A 21,631-nucleotide genomic window follows, 5' to 3' on the forward strand; every position below is an offset into this window, starting at 1 on the left:
CATGTCAAATAAAAATGCTCAACCCATAATGAAAACTTCACCAAAAAAATCATATGTAGTGCACCAAAAGCCTCTAAATATTGCACAAAGTGTTCCGGAGCCATGCCACAGAAACGTGGGTTCATGCCCACTGCGTAACTTTGAAATCCACCAATTGGACACGTCTTTTTTCAAGGTGGCTTATTTGTAGCTTGTTGGGGCGTGTCGCTGGGAGAATAGATATTTCTAACTAGACAGTAAAGGTACTGTGGTTTGAAACAGACATCATATCTATTAATATATTTTCTATATCATGTGTTGATCACTGGAATATTGAGCATGCGCTGTAGCTAGAACAGTTATGAAACTATTTATTGCAATGGAAGAACTGTACCCTGGAAAGAAAACCCTAGACAGTTTAATTTACATTTTGAGAGACCACCCGTGGGATATAACGACACTGTCAACGGTAATTACATAAGAAACATCCTTGAGTACACATTACAGGTACATTTTTGCGATTATTGGTTATCATAACGTATTAGGTGTATTCGTTGTAAAGTAGGGGAACATGTATTACACTTACATAAGGTAAGTGTAATTGACCCGCTTCTGATTGCCAATTAACAAAAAGGTGATCTTTCCTTGGATTAGGTATAGAATGTGTTTAAGTGTGTCTGAGTTTTCTGAACAATTTGTGTGCAGGTATGCCATGTATATAATGCGAATGATGCTGTGGTCAAATGCTGTAACAGTCTAGCTGTTATGGTCACCAGATTGACCTACATTGTGAAGTGCTCTAAACGGCCCTGTATCTGTGTGATATAACGTCTGTTTATTCAAAAATCGAGAAACGAAATTTATTGCATTTTCTTCATGCCTGCTGATAACAAAATATTGCTTTATTTTTGGAATATAATATTTTTGTTTGATTTGTCTCCAAAAATATGTTTTTTTTTTGGTAATTATTATTTTTAGTGAGTAGAAGGAAACTATTTTGGATGACCATATTTGTTTCAGTCCCATTTGACTGTATACATCATATAAATGTATTGTAATGTATACAGTATTATGTTATATACATGTCACAGAAATATGAAAATATTGTAATTGAAGACAAATTGAAGTGCTGTGAGCATTGCAAGCATTTTACATTATTTCTGACTAAAGTCCACTTTCACTTAGCCGATTAAACTCAACTCCACGATTTACGTTGGAGTTGCGACTAGTGTGGGCGAATTGATAAAAACAAAATATATATATATCATAATTTCAGCACCCAAAGAATAACCTGCATTTATTTACACAGAACAATGTTGTGTGCAATTGTGAGCTATTCTTTGGGTGCTGAAATCAGTAGTCTTTTTTATTTAAAAAACTGTGACGTTGGAGCTCCAGTCCTCCCACACTCAACTACATCTTAAATCGTGGAGTTAAGTTTAGTCTGCTACTTTCACCTGAACATGTAAATGTTCATAATCATTACAGTGTGAATATTGAACAGTGCATTGCATTAAATAGTGTAATATGAATATTATAAATCATAATAGAGAGCAATAGTAATGGTGTCTTTTTGTAGGCACTAACTCTGCCATGTCTCCTTGGCCAAAGCCAACAGGGAAGTGAATGGGGTTATTGTAGGGTTTTTGGATAACTGCCGAAAATAAGGTATGTGGTAAACACAGGCTTAAGAGATCTTGTGTTTAGCTCTATGTGATAATCTTCATCAGCTAATGTCACTTTTTGTGAATTTTTAAGCATTTACATAATCAAAACAAGAATATAAAGTACATAAAGGCTTCATAATTCATAAAGATAATGTTAACTGACTGATAGAACAAAACTTATAAAATCTCCTAAGCCTGTGTTAACTAATCTCAGACCTTATTTTCGGAATTTGTTCCAAAACCCCATTCTTCCCCATTCATTTCACTCATAGAAATAGCTGAATGAAACAGAGGTAACTAATTTCCATTTTTTTGGACTACAAGATGGCAAGCTCTATTCCAGTGTGTTTAATTATCAGTTCTCTATACTACATCTCTTTAAAGATGTAGTATAACTTGCACCAAAAAATATATAACTTGCTTTTTTTATTTTTAGGTGAACCGTTCTCTATAGCAGGGTTTCCCGAACTTGGTCCTGGTTGGCATGTTTCGTTTTTTTCCCGAAGTACTACACAGCTGATTCAAACAACCAACTCATTATCAAGCTTTGATGATTTGAATCAGCTGTGTAGTGCTAGGGCTAAAAACAAAAAGTTTGGGAAAACCTGCACAATGGCACATACGGGGCTTCTAAACATTAAAAAAAATCCCTATTTTTTTTCAGTCCCTGTTTCAAATATGTCCAAGAACTCCATCCACTGGTTCCGGAAAGGACTGCGTCTCCATGACAACCCGGCTCTGCTGGAGGCGGTGCGGGATTCAGACACGGTGCGCTGTGTCTACTTCCTGGACCCCTGGTTCGCTGGCTCCTCCAACCTGGGGGTCAACCGGTGGAGGTGAGGCACAACTAACTTATCTATTCATCTATCAACCAACAAATCAATAAGATTATATTGTCCCAGTAGACATAAATGTATTGTGTATGCTCTGATTGTGGTATTACAGTGTTAACTATTTAACAGTGTTGTTCAGTGTATTACAAATTTGATGTTGTAGGCAGGATTGTGGTCTGTTCCATTTCAATTCAAGAAGTGAATTGGAAGTCCAATTTATTGACCCATACCAGATGTTATAGTAGTTAGTTGTAGTGATCTAGTGGTTCTCAGAACAGCTCCCATTAGACGGTTGCCACTATCTGGCCAAGCTAGAGAAAACAGAAGTAGGCTATGGAGTGATCAGATGTGCCAGTGGAAGGCCTGGATCTTGACATCCATAGATCAGGTAGTTGTATAGGCCCAGCAGAGCAGGATTGCAGAAGTAGGTCTATATTGTAATTCTGTCTGCTTTGAAGATAAAAGTAGTGTTAACAGCATTGTCTTCTGTATTGAAAGTTAGTGGATTCTATGTTTGCGTATTCTCCAATTATTTGCCAGGTTATTTCGTATTTTAAAAAGTATTGGTGCTTATTCCTTGATTATTTTATCTCAGTAGATAGAATAACTACTACTAGGCCTAATTGAATGAATGGCAGGCAAAAGCAACATCTTCTCTCTTCCAGACACGGTTAAGAGAGGATTCATAGTGTAATAGAAACGGACAATATTTTCACTTTCTGTACAAATTATTAAGTCCTCTCTGGGGCATTTTTTCTGGCATCCAAAACCAACGAGGCTAGAGCCAAGGCCTGTAAAATGGCGTCTTCCAGGCAGGGAGACAGGTTAGTGGGCCAATATAGAGTTACGTTTCCTGAGTTAGTGGTTGCTATTGGGATGACCGACTTTACAGCAGGCTGTGCTGTGGTGGAGCGGCCTAGCTGGATCTTTAAAAGCGCTCAAGCAGCAGGATGCAGCAGTGGCCCTCAGATCTGTAGCTGGATTAGCCATCTTTTAAATTGAGGACAAAGTCAATTTGTCCACAACTATACTTTTTTCTATTTTTTATTACAATTGTATTTGATCTGGAAAACGTGTGAATCGACAGGCAGATAGCCCAGATAACCCTGTGTAGGCCTGCTATCTCCACAGCTTGTTTATTGCCTTCAAAGGTGTTCAGGTGTTTACTCTGCACAAACACACTAGACACACACATACACACACACACACCATGTACCACCTGCTGCTCTCCTCTCAGGGGGCTGTTCTGTGGCAGCAGGATCAGAGTTTTCTGCCAATCAGTCATTTGGGATACCACACTGATCACTGAACCATGTTAACCGTTGCACAGTTTCATTCCAAATATTACTGCTGCAACAGTAAGGACTGAATCTGTGCCAGAATCTGTGCCTCAATGGCCATAAATGCTTGAAAGGTAAATGCGAAAAGGCAAATGTTTTTGTGAAATCATGCTTGTTGTGAAGGTGTGAGTGGCCTCTGTGTGTTAGGCTGTTTCTGTTGTAGACCGCTCTCTCTTGTGGTGGCCTACAGTCATGCAGGTTGTGCCAGAAACCTGCACTGTTATACTGTATATACGATCACCATCTTAATATTAATTATGGTCAAAGGGCACCAGTCTGCTTCTTGGAAAGTAATTTAGAGTTTTTATTTATATCCTGGCCCACAACCATGTTCTTCATTCTAAATAATGTATTATTTAGTTGGACTTATTAGGGTTTTATTCAATCATACATGGTGTCAGGTTTAACTCACAAACATGAGTCTCTTCACACTGTGAGAATGCCCTTAAAGCAGTGTCCTCTCCTGCATGGCCATATAGTGACGGTTGTCCTCCCACTCCTGTGTTTCAGGTTCCTGCTGCAGTGTCTGGAAGATCTAGACGCAAGCCTCCAGAAGCTCAACTCCCGTCTATTTGTGATCCGAGGCCAGCCGGCCAACATCTTCCCCCGACTCTTTAAGGTGAGACCCCATCACCCCTACAGTCTTCCCCTCACCCATACTCTCTCCCCTCACCCAAACCCTCAAACCAGAGACAGCAAATACAGTTGAAGTCGGAAGTTTACATACACCTTAGCCAAATACATTTAAACTCAGTTTTTCACAATTCCTGACATTTAATCCTCGTAAAAATTCCTTGTCTTAGGTCAGTTAGGATCACCACTTTATTTTAAGAATGATTTATTTCAGCTTTTATTTCTTTCATCACATTCCTAGTGGGTCAGAAGTTTACATACACCCAATTAGTATTTGGTAGCATTGCCTTTAAATTGTTTAACTTGGGTCAAACGTTTCAGGTAGTCTTCCACAAGCTTCCCACAATAAGTTGGGTGAATTTTGGCCCATTCCTCCTGACAGAGCTGGTGTAACTGAGTCAGGTTTTGTCGGCCTCCTTGCTCGCACACGCTTTTTCAGTTCTGCCCACAAATTTTCTAAAGGATTGAGGTCAGGGCTTTGTGATGGCCACTCCAATACCTTGACTTTGTTGTCCTTAAGCCAATTTGCCACAAGTTTGGAAGTATGCTTGGGGTCATTGTCCATTTGGAAGACACATTTGCAACCAAGCTTTAACTTCCTGACTGATGTCTTGAGATGTTGCTTCAATATATCCACAGAATTTTCCTGCCTCATGATGCCATCTATTTTGTGAAGTGCTCCAGTCCCTCCTGCAGCAAAGCACCCCCACAACATGATGCTGCCACCCCCGTGCTTCACGGTTGGGATGGTGTTCTTCGGCTTGCAAGCATCCTCCTTTTCCTTCCAAACATAACGATTGTCATTATGGCCAAACAGTTCTATTTTTGTTTCATCAGACCAGAGGACATTTCTCCAAAAAGTACGCTCTTTGTCCCCATGTGCAGTTGCAAACTGTAGTCTGGCTTTTTTATGGCGGTTTTGGAGTAGTGGAGTCTTCCTTGCTGAGCGGCGTTTCAGGTTACTCGTTTTACTGTGGATATAGATACTTTTGTACCTGTTTCCTCCAGCATCTTCACAAGGTCCTTTGCTGTTGATCTGGGATTGATTTGCACTTTTCGCACCAAAGTACATTCATCTCTAGGAGACAGAATGCGTCTCCTTCCTGAGCGGTATGACGGCTGCGTGGTCCCATGGTGTTAATACTTGCGTACTATTGTTTGTACAGATGAACGTGGTACCTTCAGGTGTTTGAAAATTGCTCTCAAGGATGAACCAGACTTGTGGAGGTCTACAATTATCTTTCTGAGGTCTTGGCTGATTTCTTTTGATTTTCCCATGATGTCAAGCAAAGAGGCACTGAGTTTGAAGGTAGGCCTTGAAATACATCCACAGGTACTCCTACAATTGACTCAAATTATGTCAATTAACCTATCAGAAGCTTCTAAAGCCATGACATAATTTTCTGGAATTTTCCAAGCTGTTTGAAGGCACAGTCAACTTAGTGTATGTAAACTTCTGACCTACTGGAATTGTGATACAGTGAATTATAAGTGAAATAATCTGTCTGTAAACAATTATTGGAAAAATTACACAAAGTAGATGTCCTAAGCGACTTGCCAAAAGTATAGTTTGTTAACAATACATTTGAAGTGGTTGAAAAACAAGTTTTAATGACTCCAACCTAAGTGTATGTAAACTTCTTACTTCAACTGTATACACCTTACTGTATCAGTGTTTTCTGTGTCCTCTCCTCTCAGGACTGGAACATCTCTCAGCTGACGTTTGAGTGTGACTCTGAGCCATTCGGTAAGGAGAGGGATGCAGCCATTAGGAAGCTGGCCACAGAGGCTGGAGTGGAGGTGGTCAGCAGGACCTCACACACACTCTACGACCTGGACAAGTGAGTGGGACACCCGGATGACATTTTCACATGGAGGCTTGGATTAAACCGAGCCCTGAATTGAAACCCTCTCCTCCTCCTCTTCTCTCTGTAGGATCATGGAGCTGAACGGGGGTCACCCTCCTCTCACCTTCAAGCGTTTCCAGATGTTGGTGGGCTCCATGCTGCCCCCGGACTCCCCAGTAGAGGCTCTGTCCCAGGCCAGCATGGGTCGATGTGTCACCCCCGTCTCAGACAACCACACGGACAAGTATGGAGTGCCCCTACTGGAGGAGCTGGGTAAGACACTTCACAATTGTTCCCATTGAAATCCATACTTGTGAAAAACACATTTTCTCAATACTTTTACTGCAAGTGTCTAAACATGCTATGTGCCTGTTTCCCTCCCCAGGCTTTGACACTGAGGGCTTGGCTCCAGCTGTGTGGCCTGGAGGAGAGAGTGAAGCTCTCACCAGGGTAGAAAAACAACTTAGACCTGACCTCTCCACAGTACGTAACACACACACACAGACTCAGACTTATGTTTTATATCATATATGTATTATATATTAAACCTTTCTCTCTCTCCAGACATGGCAGGTGAATTTTGAGCGTCCCAGGAAGACCGCCAGCCCCCTGCTCCCCAGTCCTCTGGGTCTCAGCCCCTACCTCCGCTTTGGATGTCTGTCCTGTCGACTCTTCTACAGCAAACTGGCAGAGCTCTACAAGGAGGTAGTGTACATACACACACAGCTATCACTACTGAACACTAACCCCAACTCACAATGATCACAACTATCACTACTGAACACTAACCCCAACTCACATTGTTCACAACTATCACTACTGAACACTAACCCCAACTCACATTGATCACAACTATCACTACCGAACACTAACCCCAACTCACAATGATCACAACTATCACTACCTAACACTAACCCCAACTCACAATGATCACAACTATCACTACTGAACACTAACCCCAACTCACAATGATCACAGCTATCACTACTGAACACTAACCCCAACTCACAATGATCACAGCTATCACTACTGAACACTAACCCCAACTCACAATGATCACAGCTATCACTACTGAACACTAACCCCAACTCACAATGATCACAGCTATCACTACTGAACACTAACCCCAACTCACAATGATCACAACTATCACTACTGAACACTAACCCCAACTCACAATGATCACAGCTATCACTACTGAACACTAACCCCAACTCACAATGATCACAGCTATCACTACTGAACACTAACCCCAACGCACAATGACCACAGCTATCACTACTGAACACTAACCCCAACCCACAACGATCACAGCTATCACTACTGAACACTAACCCCAACTCACAATGATCACAGCTATCACTACTGAACACTAACCCCAACTCACAATGATCACAGCTATCACTACTGAACACTAACCCCAACTCACAATGATCACCGCTATCACTACTGAACACTAACCCCAACTCACAATGATCACCGCTATCACTACTGAACACTAACCCCAACTCACAATGATCACAACTATCACTACTGAACACTAACCCCAACTCACAATGATCACAACTGTCACTACTGAACACTAACCCCAACTCACAATGATCACAACTGTCACTACTGAACACTAACCCCAACTCACAATGATCACAACTGTCACCACTGAACACTAACCCCAACTCACAATGATCACAGCTATCACTACTGAACACTAACCCCAACTCACAATGATCACAACTATCACTACTGAACACTAACCCCAACTCACAATGATCACAACTATCACTACTGAACACTAACCCCAACTCACAATGATCACAGCTATCACTACTGAACACTAACCCCAACTCACAATGATCACAGCTATCACTACTGAACACTAACCCCAACTCACAATGATCACAGCTATCACTACTGAACACTAACCCCAACTCACAATGATCACAACTATCACTACTGAACACTACCCCCAACTCACAATGATCACAACTATCACTACTGAACACTAACCCCAACTCACAATGATCACAACTATCACGCAAGGTTGTTTCTATTTTTTTCTTGTGTTATATTTCTCTTCTCTGTCCTCACCTCAGGTGAAGACGAACAACAGTCCTCCCATCTCCCTCTACGACAAGCTGCTGTGGCGTGAGTTCTTCTATACAGCTGCCACTAACAACCCTCGTTTCGACAAGATGGAGGGCAACCCCATCTGTATCCGCATCCCCTGGGACTGCAACGCAGAGGCGCTGGCCAAGTGGGCCGAGGCCAAGACGGGCTTCCCCTGGATCGACGCCATCATGACCCAGCTGAGGCAGGAAGGATGGATCCACCACCTGGCCAGACACTCTGTGGCTTGCTTCCTCACCAGAGGAGACCTGTGGATCAGCTGGGAGGAGGGGATGAAGGTAATGAGGAGGGTGGAGGGAGGGAGGAAGATAAGGGTTGGAGGAGAGAAGACATGTAGATTAGCTTGGAGGAAGGGATGAAAGAAGAGAGAGAGGGAAGGGGGAGGAAGAAAACTGTAGAGACATTATGTGTGAATGACTGTGTGTTGTTGTTCTGTGTATCTGACTATGTTTACCTGTCTGTCAGGTGTTTGAGGAGCTGCTCCTGGATGCAGACTGGAGTGTGAATGCAGGCAGCTGGCTGTGTCACTCCTGCAGTTCCTTCTTCCAGCAGTTCTTCCACTGCTACTGTCCTGTGGGCTTCGGACGAAAAATAGATCCAGAAGGAGACTTCATCAGGTTGGTATATCTAAATTCACGCGCACACACAAACAACATGCGCACACACACACACAACATGCACACACACAAAGTATCAATGCATAAAGTATCCAAGTATCTGCTTTAACAAGTCATACATTAGCAAGGCTGTTCTGTAAGTCTGTCTGACTGCTGTCTGTGTGGTGCTGAACCAACTCCTCTGGCATTTGTGACGATGCGCTGTTTTAATTTCTTCTTCTGCTTGCAGGCGATACTTACCTGTCCTGAAAGACATGCCAGACAAGTACATCTACGACCCTTGGAACGCCCCCATAGAGGTGCAGTCGGCGGCCAGGTGTGTGGTCGGCGTGGACTACCCCAAACCTATGGTGAACCATGCAGAGGCCAGCCGACTCAACATAGAGAGGATGAGACAAATCTACCAGCAGCTGTCCAGATACACAGGAATCTGTAAGTATTTTTCTCCCTCCCTCTCTTTGTATTGTTCTCTCTCTCTCTTTCTTTCTCTCTATCTCTCTCTTGCTTTCTGTCTGTCTCCTTCTCTCTGTGTCGCTATCTCTCTCTTTCTCACACCTGCTCATTATTACTTGTCTCTCTTCTGATAGGCTTACTAGCTGCTGTGCCAAACAGTCCTATTGAGGGTCTGAATGTGAATGCGGTCAAGCCGCTGACCTCGCCCTCTACTGGTAGAAAACACAGCGGGACCAACAGCCATCATGGTGAGCAAGGACCATGGCCTAAAACACCTTTACTGTTGTTATCACACCATGATCACTACTTCCGGCGCCGAAAAGAGATGGCCGCCTCGCTTCGCGTTCCTTGGAAAATATGCAGTATTTTGTTTTTTTATGTGTTATTTCTTACATCCGTACCCCAGGTAATCTTAGGTTTCATTACATACAGTCGGGAGGAACTACTGAATATACGATTAACGTCAACTCATCATCGTTCCTACCAGGAATATGACTTTCCCGAAACGGATCCAGTGTTTTGCCTTCCACCCAATACAATGGATCTGATCCCAGCCGGCGACCCTGTGCGACGCCGTAAAAGGGGCAAACGAGGCGGTCTCGTGGTCAGGCTTCGGAGACGGGCACATCGCGCTCCACTCCCTAGCATACTACTCGCCAATGTCCAGTCTCTTGACAATAAGGTTGATGAAATCCGAGCACGGGTAGCATTCCAGAGAGACATCAGGGATTGCAACGTGCTCTGCTTCACGGAAACATGGCTAACTCAAGAGACGCTAACGGAGTCGGTGCAGCCAGCTGGTTTCTTCATGCATCGCGCCGACAGAAACAAACATCTTTCCGGTAAGAAGAGGGGCGGGGGGGTATGCCTTATGATTAACGAGACGTGGTGTGATCATCATCATAACAACACACAGGAACTCAAGTCATTCTGTTCACCTGATCTAGAACTCCTCACAATCAAATGTCGACCGCATTATCTACCAAGGGAATTCTCTTCAATCATAATCACAGCCGTATATATTCCCCCCCAAGCAGACACATCGATGGCCCTGAACGAACTTTATCTGACTCTTTGTAAACTGGAAACCACACACCCTGAGGCTGCATTCATCGTAGCTGGGGATTTTAACAAGGCTAATCTAAAAACAAAACTCCCTAAATTCTATCAGCATATCGATTGTGCTACCAGGGCTGGAAAAACCCTAGATCATTGTTATACTAATTTCCGCGACGCATATAAGGCCCTCCCCCGCCCCCCTTTCGGAAAAGCTGACCACGACTCCATTTTGTTGATTCCAGCCTACAAACAGAAACTAAAACAACAAGCTCCCGCGCTCAGGTCTGTTCAACGCTGGTCCGACCAATCTGAATCCACGCTTCAAGACTGCTTCGATCACGCGGATTGGAATATGTTCCGCATTGCGTCCAACAACAATATTGACGAATATGCTGATTCGGTGAGCGAGTTCATTAGGAAGTGCATTGACGATGTCGTACCCACAGCAACGATTAAAACATTCCCAAACCAGAAACCGTGGATTGACGGCAGCATTCGCGTGAAACTGAAAGCGCGAACCACTGCTTTTAACCAGGGCAAGGTGACCGGAAGCATGACCGAATACAAACAGTGTAGCTATTCTCTCCGCAAGGCAATCAAACAGGCTAAGTCCCAGTACAGAGACAAAATCGAGTCGCAATTCAACAGCTCAGACACAAGAGGTATGTGGCAGGGTCTACAGTCAATCACGGATTACAAAAAGAAAACCAGCCCCGTCGCGGACCAGGATGTCTTGCTCCCAGACAGGCTAAACAACTTTTTTGCCCGCTTTGAGGACAATACAGTGCCACTGACACGGCCCCCTACCAAAACCTGCGGGCTCTCCTTCACTGCAGCCGAGGTGAGTAAAACATTTAAACGTGTTAACCCTCGCAAGGCTGCAGGCCCAGACGGCATTCCCAGCCGCGTCCTCAGAGCATGCGCAGACCAGCTGGCTGGTGTGTTTACGGACATATTCAATCAATCCTTATCCCAGTCTGCTGTTCCCACATGCTTCAAGAGGGCCACCATTGTTCCTGTTCCCAAGAAAGCTAAGGTAACTGAGTTAAACGACTACCGCCCCGTAGCACTCACTTCCGTCATCATGAAGTGCTTTGAGAGACTAGTCAAGGACCATATCACCTCCACCCTACCGGACACCCTAGACCCACTCCAATTTGCTTACCGACCCAATAGGTCCACAGACGACGCAATCGCAACCACACTGCACACTGCCCTAACCCATCTGGACAAGAGGAATACCCATGTGAGAATGCTGTTCATCGATTACAGCTCAGCATTTAACACCATAGTACCCTCCAAACTCGTCATCAAGCTCGAGACCCTGGGTCTCGACCCCGCCCTGTGCAACTGGGTCCTGGACTTCCTGACGGGCCGCCCCCAGGTGGTGAGGGTAGGTAACAACATCTCCACCCCGCTGATCCTCAACACTGGGGCCCCACAAGGGTGCGTTCTGAGCCCTCTCCTGTACTCCCTGTTCACCCACGACTGCGTGGCCATGCACGCCTCCAACTCAATCATCAAGTTTGCGGATGACACTACAGTGGTAGGCTTGATTACCAACAACGACGAGACGGCCTACAGGGAGGAGGTGAGGGCCCTCGGAGTGTGGTGTCAGGAAAATAACCTCACACTCAACGTCAACAAAACAAAGGAGATGATTGTGGACTTCAGGAAACAGCAGAGGGAGCACCCCCCTATCCACATCGACGGGTCAGTAGTGGAGAAGGTGGAAAGTTTTAAGTTCCTCGGTGTACACATCACGGACAAACTGAATTGGTCCACCCACACAGACAGCGTTGTGAAGAAGGCGCAGCAGCGCCTCTTCAACATCAGGAGGCTGAAGAAATTCGGCTTGTCACCAAAAGCACTCACAAACTTCTACAGATGCACAATCGAGAGCATCCTGTCGGGCTGTATCACCGCCTGGTACGGCAACTGCTCCGCCCACAACCGTAAGGCTCTCCAGAGGGTAGTGAGGTCTGCAGAACGCATCACCGGGGGCAAACTACCTGCCCTCCAGGACACCTACACCACCCGATGTCACAGGAAGGCCATAAAGATCATCAAGGACAACAACCACCCAAGCCACTGCCTGTTCACCCCGCTATCATCCAGAAGGCGAGGTCAGTACAGGTGCATCAAAGCAGGGACCGAGAGACTGAAAAACAGCTTCTATCTCAAGGCCATCAGACTGTTAAACAGCCACCACTAACATTTAGCGGCCGCTGCCAACATACTGACTCAACTCCAGCCACTTTAAAAATGGGAATTGATGGAAATTATGTAAAAATGTACCACTAGCCACTTTAAACAATGCCACTTAATATAATGTTTACATACCCTACATTACCCATCTCATATGTATATACTGTACTCTATATCATCTACTGCATCTTGCCATCTTTATGTAATACATGTACCACTAGCCACTTTAAACTATGCCACTTTATGTTTACATACCCTACAGTACTCATCTCATATGTATATACCGTACTCTATACCATCTACTGCATCTTGCCATGCCGTTCTGTACCACCACTCATTCATATATCTTTATGTACATATTCTTTATCCCTTTACACTTGTGTGTGTGTATAAGGTAGTAGTTGTGGAATTGTTAGGTTAGATTACTTGTTGGTTATTACTGCATTGTCGGAACTAGAAGCACAAGCATTTCGCTACACTCGCATTAACATCTGCTAACCATGTGTATGTGACTAATAAAATTTGATTTGATTTGATTTGATGACTGCAAAGTGAGCACACTCTAACTCCTCCTCCTCTACTCTCCTCTCACCCTCCCCTCCTCTCCCACTCCCCTTTCCTCCTCCCCCTCTCTTCTCCTCTATCCAGGCCGTGGTAGAGAAAACAGAAGTGTAATAATGAACGGTGAGGAGCAGATGGGACCCAGGGGAGTTAGACCACGACCTGGACCGATATACACTCAGAGTAAAACTAGACACGGTATATCATATCAGACTAGACACGGGATATCATATCAGACTAGACACGGGATATCATATCAGACTAGACACGGGATATCATATCAGACTAGACACGGGATATTATATCAGACTAGACACGGGATATCATATCAGACTAGACACGGGATATCATATCAGACTAGACACGGGATATCATATCAGACTAGAGACAGTATATCATATCAGACTAGACACGGGATATCATATCAGACTAGACACGGGATATCATATCAGACTAGACACGGGATATCATATCAGACTAGACACGGGATATCATATCAGACTAGACACGGGATATCATATCAGACTAGACACGGGATATCATATCAGACTAGAGACAGTATATCATATCAGACTCAACACGTTATATCATATCAAACTAGAGACAGTATATCATATCAGACTAGACACAACAGTCACTTACAGTATTATGTTCAGGAGGAAATTTTTATGTGTCTATTTCTGTTTTTCTCTTTGTCACTGCAGGCTGTGGAATGGCGCACACAGAACAGGCCCAATCGTCCAATCAGGAACTCTGTCGGACAGGATGTGCCCATGACTTTGCTGTGCCTCAGTATCCAGGTTATCTGGTCCGGGGCGGGGCCGGGTGCAGGTCTAGGAAGAGGAGACGGGAGTTGGAACCGGAAGTGGCCGGAGACAACGACTCTCTGTCTTACGCCTTCAAGGTGCAGCGACACAATAAACAGGTAAGTCAGGGGTCAATGTGTGTGTTAACATAGACTGTAGAAAACAGAATGTAATGTACCTGGGGGGGATCGATAAGTTACAAAAAAATCATAATATTCATGTTTCTGAGTTCATGAAGTTAGACTTTTTGGAGCATAGTATAACTGACTCAACATTTACATGTTACATTTTAGTCTTTTAGCAGACGCTCTTATCCAGAGAGACTTACAGTTTGTGCATTCATCTTAAAATAGCTAGGTGGAACAACCACATATCTCAGTCATAGTAAGTACATTTCTCCTCAATAATGTAGCTATCAGCAAAGTCAGAGCTAGTAGGGGGAAAAGTTTAGGCTTTAAAAAAATTTTTTTATTTATTTTACTCTGTTTCAGGGATTCTGCATTGTGATACTGTAAACCTATCTGGTATTTACTTAGTAAAGCATAATAATAATGTTTCCTTTGTTCTGTGTTTCAGAAGAGTACGTGTCAGCAGGATGAGAGGATGGCTGTGTCTTCATAAGCTGCTGCCGTCATAGATGGATATTATTATACATACTGTACATAGATGTTTAAATATTTTACATTTTTGTATCAAGGAAAAGCCTCTGTTCCTGTATGAGATGTGACATGAAAGTCCCTGAGTCTTACTTTTCAGATTTGTGATCTCAAATGTATTATTTCAATTTGAAAAAAAATTGAAATCAGTTTGGATTTATTGTAATCTAATTTTGGGAGCCCAAGGTTAGGACTAAATTCCTCACCTAGGTTGAACATGACTGATGATGTAAATATGTCAGTAAGACTGTTAGACTGTAGCTTTACTTCTGTACTGTATGTGTGAAACAGCCTGATAGCCTGAAGACAAATTCCATCTGGACTTATTCTGACAGAGCAGACAGACGAATAATATAACCATTTCACAGGAGACATGATATTTAGATCCGGATCACCCATTACCTCTAGTGTTTACCTTTGACCTCTCACCCTGAGGATCACAGCAAGCGAATTGGTCAGATCAAACCAGCTGCTCTCTGTAGCGAAAGTGTGTGTAATAGCATATGGCTGTTCATGTGTTATTTTCCCAACATGTTTCTAGTTTCTGCTAAAATGGAGGGTGAAGAATGAATGCTATTCTGGGTATAGAATATGAAGTGTCTAAACGAGGTCAGTGTTACTTCTGTTGGTAGACCAGTGTCCTATACTAGACAGTATTAGACACAGCAGTAATGTTCCATCTATCCAGCAGTCTGTTGGAGACACCGCCGTTGGAAAACGTTCTTAGATTCACCAGATTCTGAAAGATGTATTACCATTACATTCCTTTATACTGTTTTCCATAGTGTAATGTCAACTCCCTCAAATGTAATATCAGTGACCAGCAGGCAGGACGTCAATATTCAGTTTGAAAATGCTAGTGTATGTTGACTGGTATCATGCAGGTTATATGTTTCCATAAATAACAGTATGTTGCTTTTGTACATTTTTGTTTTCCCTCTGGCACTGTGTATGGCTGCTTTTGTTTTTACAGAATTACCAAAAAATTGCCTTGATATACATGTTCAAATAATGTATATACAGTATACCTCTCTCTGCTCGTCTATGTAGACTATTCTATTTCAACTGAAATTAAATGGTTGAAACAACTCTCTGTACACTTAACTTTTAAATGTGTGGTTCCATCTTGTCCGATTTCTAAGGGTATTTTAATTTGTTTAGGAATTTGCAACATTTGATTAATTATTTCATAAGAGATATTGGTAATTACAATCATTTAGCTGGGGCACTCATTCTCATCTGCTTCTGTGTTTGGAAATAGTTGACTTGAAGAGAGACCATCTTGGTTCCAGACTGACACCAAGGATATGGAGCAGGCAAGCGTCTGTAAACATCCCTGCCTGAGACATAACATACAAGATACCATTGGTTTATCAGCAGCTTGTTGAAATAGACATAAGTGGTCATTTAGCACATCTCCTTTTGGTACATGTAGAGCATTAAAAATAACTGTTGAGAGGATTCTATATCTTGTCTGGCTGGTTGCCTGTTAGTTTGAGCTATAGACTAGTCAACCTGTTGTCTTGTCCATAGTGATGTAGTGCTGTGTCATGCAGCAACAGTCTGACACCCACGCTAATAATAGGACTCCATATTGACCCGAACACTCAGACCCTTGAGGATCAGCAACACTCACTTTCAACATGGCAACATAGACATTACACAAACAAGAGTATGATGCCATTAGAGAAATGCAGTTCCCAATGGACTACCCTCATCTAGTGATGTGGTACCAAAGACAGTGGATAAATGAAGATGTCCTACTCAGGCAGTTTACCATTGAACAAAAATGGTCTGTTTAACTGTGTGGCTCTCCCATAGGCACCAATGCAGTAGCAGCTGGGTCTGGTCTGCTTAGTTCCTTGACCAATAATTTAGCAAAAGAACAGATTTGGGCAGCCTTTGACTTGAAACCACAAGGTACATCAAGTTGTGAATAAGACACAGAGGCAAAGTTAAACTTCCCTATGACACTTTAATACTATGTCAGAAAGTAAACATACAAGACATTCACATCAGCATTCTCTACCAGCAACAGCCCAGTCATGGCAGAATGCAGACAAACAAACCCAAAATATTGCATTGAAATGCTGAGTTTCCATAGAAATGTTCACAAACATAAAAAAGGGGCCAAAACAGACAGGCAGTAGAGAAACTAGCCCTTCATCAATAAATATATTTTTTTTTATATAAAATTGATGACATTTCCAGTTCATATATGAATCAATTGAAAAACCAAGGTTAAAGCTATCATATCATTATGCCACCACCGCAACCTAACAGGGCTATTGTCTCTCTTGAAATCATACCACCTCCAACTCTTGTTTTGTAAATGCTATCAAACTCTTTTCAGAAGTCCCAAACAGCTATACCTTCAACACATGTTCACTGTAGCATTTTGAAACGAGCAATGTTCTGTGTTAGGACAGCGCTCACAGAAGATCAAACAAAAATACCAGCACATCATAAACCAGGCTTTAGTTGGTTGGAGAAGAACCCAGCTTAGCATGTCTGTCTCAAACTGCTAGACAACGTCTTAAGGCTTCAGGGGCCCATGTTGTATTGGATGACAAGCCCCTGTACACATTGCACAGCGAAATTGTGTTGAGGGCGAACGGAGGGGGGGTGGGGGGGTAAGGACAGCAGAGAAAGGGATGTATGTGACCCCCGCCCTGAATAACATGAATCTCCCTCAACACCAGCTACGTTTCCATCCAATTAGCGACAGATTTTCATGTGAATATTCAAATAAAGAAAACACGCTTTTTCCCACCAATGGTGTTTCCACCAAACATACTTGTTGCAGATAAGTTAGTGCGTGATGACGTAGTGCACACAAAATGTACTTTTTCGCTTAAATACTCATGTACCGAATGAAAATCTCAAGTTCAATATGTTTCTTCGCATTTTCAACTACCTATAGTTGTCAGAATAACAGTTGCGTTAAATAGCAAGTTACCAAAACTACCTGTTTCCATCACAGCTGTCGTGATTTAAAAATGTTTATACGATACGACTTTACTTGCATAAAAACATGGTTACCGACTGAGAACAAAAAATAAAATAAAAAATAAAAAAAATACACAGGGAAAGAGGAGGCTACAGAAGGCACTACTGAACAAGTTCCCTAAGTACAACTTAGTGAATGTGCTGTACAAACTAACAGAAGAAAAATAAATGTCCATTCAACTTTGAAAACACGGTGACTAGCTTTGTCTCAACTCATCACATCCTCTTATGGCTCAGTCGGGGGGGGCAATGCATTGTGTGTTGTGTCCATCATCATCTCCTCCTCACTCTGCCTTGTCCTTAGTCTTGGATCTGAACGGAACTTTGCTGGCTACAGTGGAACCCACCGATGACACGCCCCCGGCAATCGATGACACGCCCCCGGCAACCCCTTTCACCAGGCCAACGCCCATCGAGGGGACAGAGGTGACTGCTGATTTGGTGTACTCCAGACTCTTCCCACCCAGCCAGGCGACTCCTCCTACCGTGGCGCCCACCATCGTTTTACTGGCGCTGAACAGGCCACCCCCAACCCGCCAGATCATGCCTGGCTGTGCCACGGGGTGCTCCTTCCCTTCATCCTTTCCCTTATCTAGAAGAAAGAGATAGCTTTTAGAAAGACCAAACACAAAAAAAACACCTCGGTAGAGTTTCAGAAAGAGACAGACCAGAGAGAGCAAGAAAGAGAGGACCACATGTCATATTTATGAGACTGACAATTACCAGAGTGTGAGAGACCAGACAGAAAACAGGTTGTGCTTGGATATAGGCACTCAAGAGGCTGCTTTTTAGAAATAGGCGTATACCTACACACATTGGATCATATTGTTAAACAATAGCAACATATGTCAATACTTTGAGGTATTCTACATAATGCACTTACTGAGAAATCTTTCCACAAGATAGACTGACACGCAGTACAACCCTTACCCTTCCTCTTGCACAAACAAACATATTCCCTTGATACATCTCTCAAGTTGCTTAAATAGCAACAGCCAACCCTTTAACCTGAATTGCACCATATCCCAGATGATTAAAGGGTCCCTTGACAAACTGGCACTTTAAAAATGCCCACCAAGGGTGATGCAGCAGAGAAAGATTGTGCAATGCAGAGTGCACTGTTGATGTGTTCTGTGCCTAGTTACCTGATGTGGGGTCATTTTCAGTGGGCTCCAGTTCTTCTCCAATGAGACAACCTTCAGGCTGGGGCTCTGGGGTGGCATTCACCTTCTGACACAGGAAAAAAATAAAATAATAATAAATACAAGTAGTATATCTTAGAAGTTGTTAAACCACCACTAGCCCTATAAGCATTAGGCAACATCTCCGCAGGTAAAGTCAAAAGAGTATAATCAAACTCACTTGGAAATACATTTCTCAATAGAAATATAGGTGTACAAAAAATGTTCGCTGCCACGTTGGGGGTGCGTTCAGGCTTTACCCTGTAGGCCTACTGAGCAGCCATGAAAAACGTTCTACGTGCATAATACGTAGGTTAAGTAACAGCATATTAGAAAGGCTATTATTGTGGCTTTCTTGCGCAAAACGTTCAATTTGACGGGGCCCGTCAAGCAAACAATGTTAAAAACCTGTGCTTGTTGATCTTAAAAGTTCTTGCTCTTGTTGTAAAACCATAATCCTTGGCTATAATCCTTGGTTGTTTCGTGTAGATTAATGCCCCTTTGTTCATCAAAGAAAAATAAAGACAGCCAAGCTACAGGTTTTTAAAAACAAGGGTCTTAAAAAGTTACCCCGTCGTGAAAGCTCTTCTCTGTTTGGAATACATATGCTGCGCTGAGTGAATAACACTCACGAAAAGTGGATAACGAAAAGCAAAACGTCATTCATTTGGGATATATCTCGTTTTTACTATATTTATTTTTGGTTTTTTAACCTGTTGTGTAAAACGAATAGCTGTGCATCACTCTGGATCTAATCAATTCGGTTTGACATTTCGTTCGTACGCAATGGTTTTATCATACCCCAATCTATATGCAGTATCACTTTACTTGTCGAAACACATAGGAATGCATTGTGAAAATGAAATCGATATAATAGGCCAGACAAATCCTTACCTTCACCATGTTTCCAGTACTTTCCGATGGCCGCTTGCAGAAGGGAATGCTACGTCTTCAAAAAAAAAAACGCACCTGGGACAAAGAATAACTGGTGCGCTCGTTTGTCTCCTTGAGAAATACTATCGCAATGTTCCGCCTCCGAGTTCTTACTGTTGTTAAAAAATATATATTAAAATCTGCTCTTTACTAATAACGCCCTGCCCTCTATTTCAACACACGTATAATCGTACTTGCGAGGCTTCAAACTTTTCCTAAAAAAAAGTATAATTTTTATCTTGTTGGTTCTGCCGACGTGGCGCCTCAACTAGTGCGCTCGTTTGCCCCTCATCTCCGGATCTTGCGTCACCTAAAACAGGCTGCGGCCTGTCTCTCTTCATGAGTGCTACTCTTCTTACGTGTACTACATGGACTACATATTTACTTTTTCAGGCTTCACTTAAAGAGAACATGACAAACTGTTATGTAATATGGACGAATTATCATTGACCCTTTGGACTATAGCTATCAAAAAAATCACGACATGGCATATAATTCATAAGAATCAGTACATCTTTTATAATTTGGTAATACATTCATTCAACTAAATAACAACAGGTGAGAAATATATAACGTTTGTTTATTCAGCATTTGTCTAAGATAAGATATGTTACACCATACCAACAATATAATAACTCTATATGGACCCTTATCACAGAAATCCTGTGTTTCAGCGAAGGAAATATATTGTGTTCATCATTAGGTAACAGCATCCTAATTCATAAAAACATGTCATGGCAAACCCTGGTTCAAGAGCTCTATCTGTCCAGGTCAGTTGAGGCTCCTCATAGGAGGAAGGGGAGAACCATCCTCCTTAGTGAATTTCATACAAATAAAAATGGTAAAACATTTTAAAAGTTATAATTTTTAGATAAAACTATACTAAATATAATCACTTCACCAAATAATTGATTAGAGCACACTATTTTGCAATGAAGGTCTACAGTAGCCTTAATAGCACTCTGTAGGGTAGCACCATGGTGTAGCCGGAGGACAACTAGCTTCCGTCCTCCTCTGGGTACATTGACTTCAAAACAAAACTTAAGAAGCTCATGGTTCTCACCCACTTCCATAGACTTACACAGTAATTATGACAAGTTCCGGAGGACGTCCTCATACCTATCAGAGCTTTTGCAGCATGAACTGACATGTTTCCCACCCAATCAAAGGATCAGAGAATACATCTAGTACTGAAGCTACAGCTAGCTAGCACTGCAGTGCATAAAAAGTGGTGAGTAGTTAACTCAAAGAGAGAGAAAGACAATAGTTGAGATTACATCGCTTTTTTTTCTCCAGTTTCACTTACTGAGCTAGCAAATGCAGCTAGCTAGTTTAGCCTACTGAAACACCCTGCTCAAACAGAGGGATGCTGTGTTAGATAGTTGGCTATGACTTTCCAACACAACACTGGAACTCTTCCAAGTCAAGGTAAGCTTTTGGTTTAACTAATTTATTGCCATCGGGAAAAAATTATCTTGTTTGCAACTGTTGGACTAATAATTACACCCTATATCAGCTAGATTTCTCTTGACCTGTGTGCACCTACAGTTGAAGTCAGAAGTTTACATACACTCAGGTTGGAGTCATTAAAATTCGTTTTTCAACCACTCCACAAATTTATTGTTAACAAACTATAGTTTTGGCAAGTCGGTTAGGACATCTACTTTGTGTATGACACAAGTAATTTTTCCAACAATTGTTTACAGACAGATTATTTCACTT

The 21,631-nt window shown here is 42.6% G+C and overlaps 2 protein-coding genes across 5 annotated transcripts; one reads left to right on the plus strand and one right to left on the minus strand.

Moving 5' to 3' along the window:
• The first annotated feature begins 315 nt into the window (after window positions 1-315).
• On the plus strand, window positions 316-15,890 carry LOC139536075 (cryptochrome-1-like). Of its 4 annotated transcripts, none has more exons than XM_071336212.1 (14): window positions 316-486; window positions 2,311-2,482; window positions 4,330-4,438; window positions 6,151-6,293; window positions 6,388-6,572; window positions 6,685-6,782; window positions 6,864-7,004; window positions 8,393-8,704; window positions 8,892-9,043; window positions 9,273-9,475; window positions 9,631-9,744; window positions 13,412-13,507; window positions 14,029-14,249; window positions 14,707-15,890. In XM_071336212.1, exons 2-14 carry the CDS (start codon window positions 2,325-2,327, stop codon window positions 14,749-14,751), a joined length of 1,977 nt encoding a protein of 658 aa, XP_071192313.1. In that variant the 5' UTR covers window positions 316-486; window positions 2,311-2,324; the 3' UTR covers window positions 14,752-15,890. The 4 variants fall into 4 exon arrangements, with proteins under 4 accessions (XP_071192313.1, XP_071192311.1, XP_071192314.1 ...); XM_071336210.1 differs by having other exon boundaries at window positions 317-486; window positions 13,412-13,522; XM_071336213.1 differs by having other exon boundaries at window positions 317-486; window positions 13,412-13,447.
• An 851-nt stretch (window positions 15,891-16,741) lies between these two features.
• On the minus strand, window positions 16,742-20,284 carry LOC139536076 (transmembrane protein 263-like). The gene is made up of 3 exons (XM_071336215.1): window positions 19,871-20,284; window positions 18,941-19,025; window positions 16,742-18,387 (listed from the first exon to the last, which is right to left on the minus strand). The coding sequence occupies exons 1-3, from the start codon at window positions 19,877-19,879 to the stop codon at window positions 18,080-18,082; spliced, it is 402 nt and encodes a 133-aa protein (XP_071192316.1). The 5' UTR covers window positions 19,880-20,284; the 3' UTR covers window positions 16,742-18,079.
• Window positions 20,285-21,631: the final 1,347 nt, after the last annotated feature.

The sequence above is a fragment of the Salvelinus alpinus genome, chromosome 12, assembly GCF_045679555.1.
Source record: "Salvelinus alpinus chromosome 12, SLU_Salpinus.1, whole genome shotgun sequence".
In the NCBI taxonomy this organism is placed as follows: Eukaryota; Metazoa; Chordata; class Actinopteri; order Salmoniformes; family Salmonidae; genus Salvelinus; species Salvelinus alpinus.

Excerpts from the sequence above, each read along its gene's own strand:
- LOC139536075 (XM_071336210.1), top strand. The coding sequence starts at position 2,325 with ATGTCCAAGAACTCCATCCACTGGTTCCGGAAAGGACTGCGTCTCCAT. Across the intron at positions 8,705-8,891 it reads GCTGGGAGGAGGGGATGAAG|GTGTTTGAGGAGCTGCTCCT; the intron begins GTAATGAGGAGG and ends CCTGTCTGTCAG. Across the intron at positions 13,523-14,028 it reads TCAGAGTAAAACTAGACACG|GCTGTGGAATGGCGCACACA; the intron begins GTATATCATATC and ends TTGTCACTGCAG.
- LOC139536076 (XM_071336215.1), bottom strand. Across the intron at positions 18,388-18,940 it reads TGAAAATGACCCCACATCAG|ATAAGGGAAAGGATGAAGGG; the intron begins GTAACTAGGCAC and ends TCTTTCTTCTAG.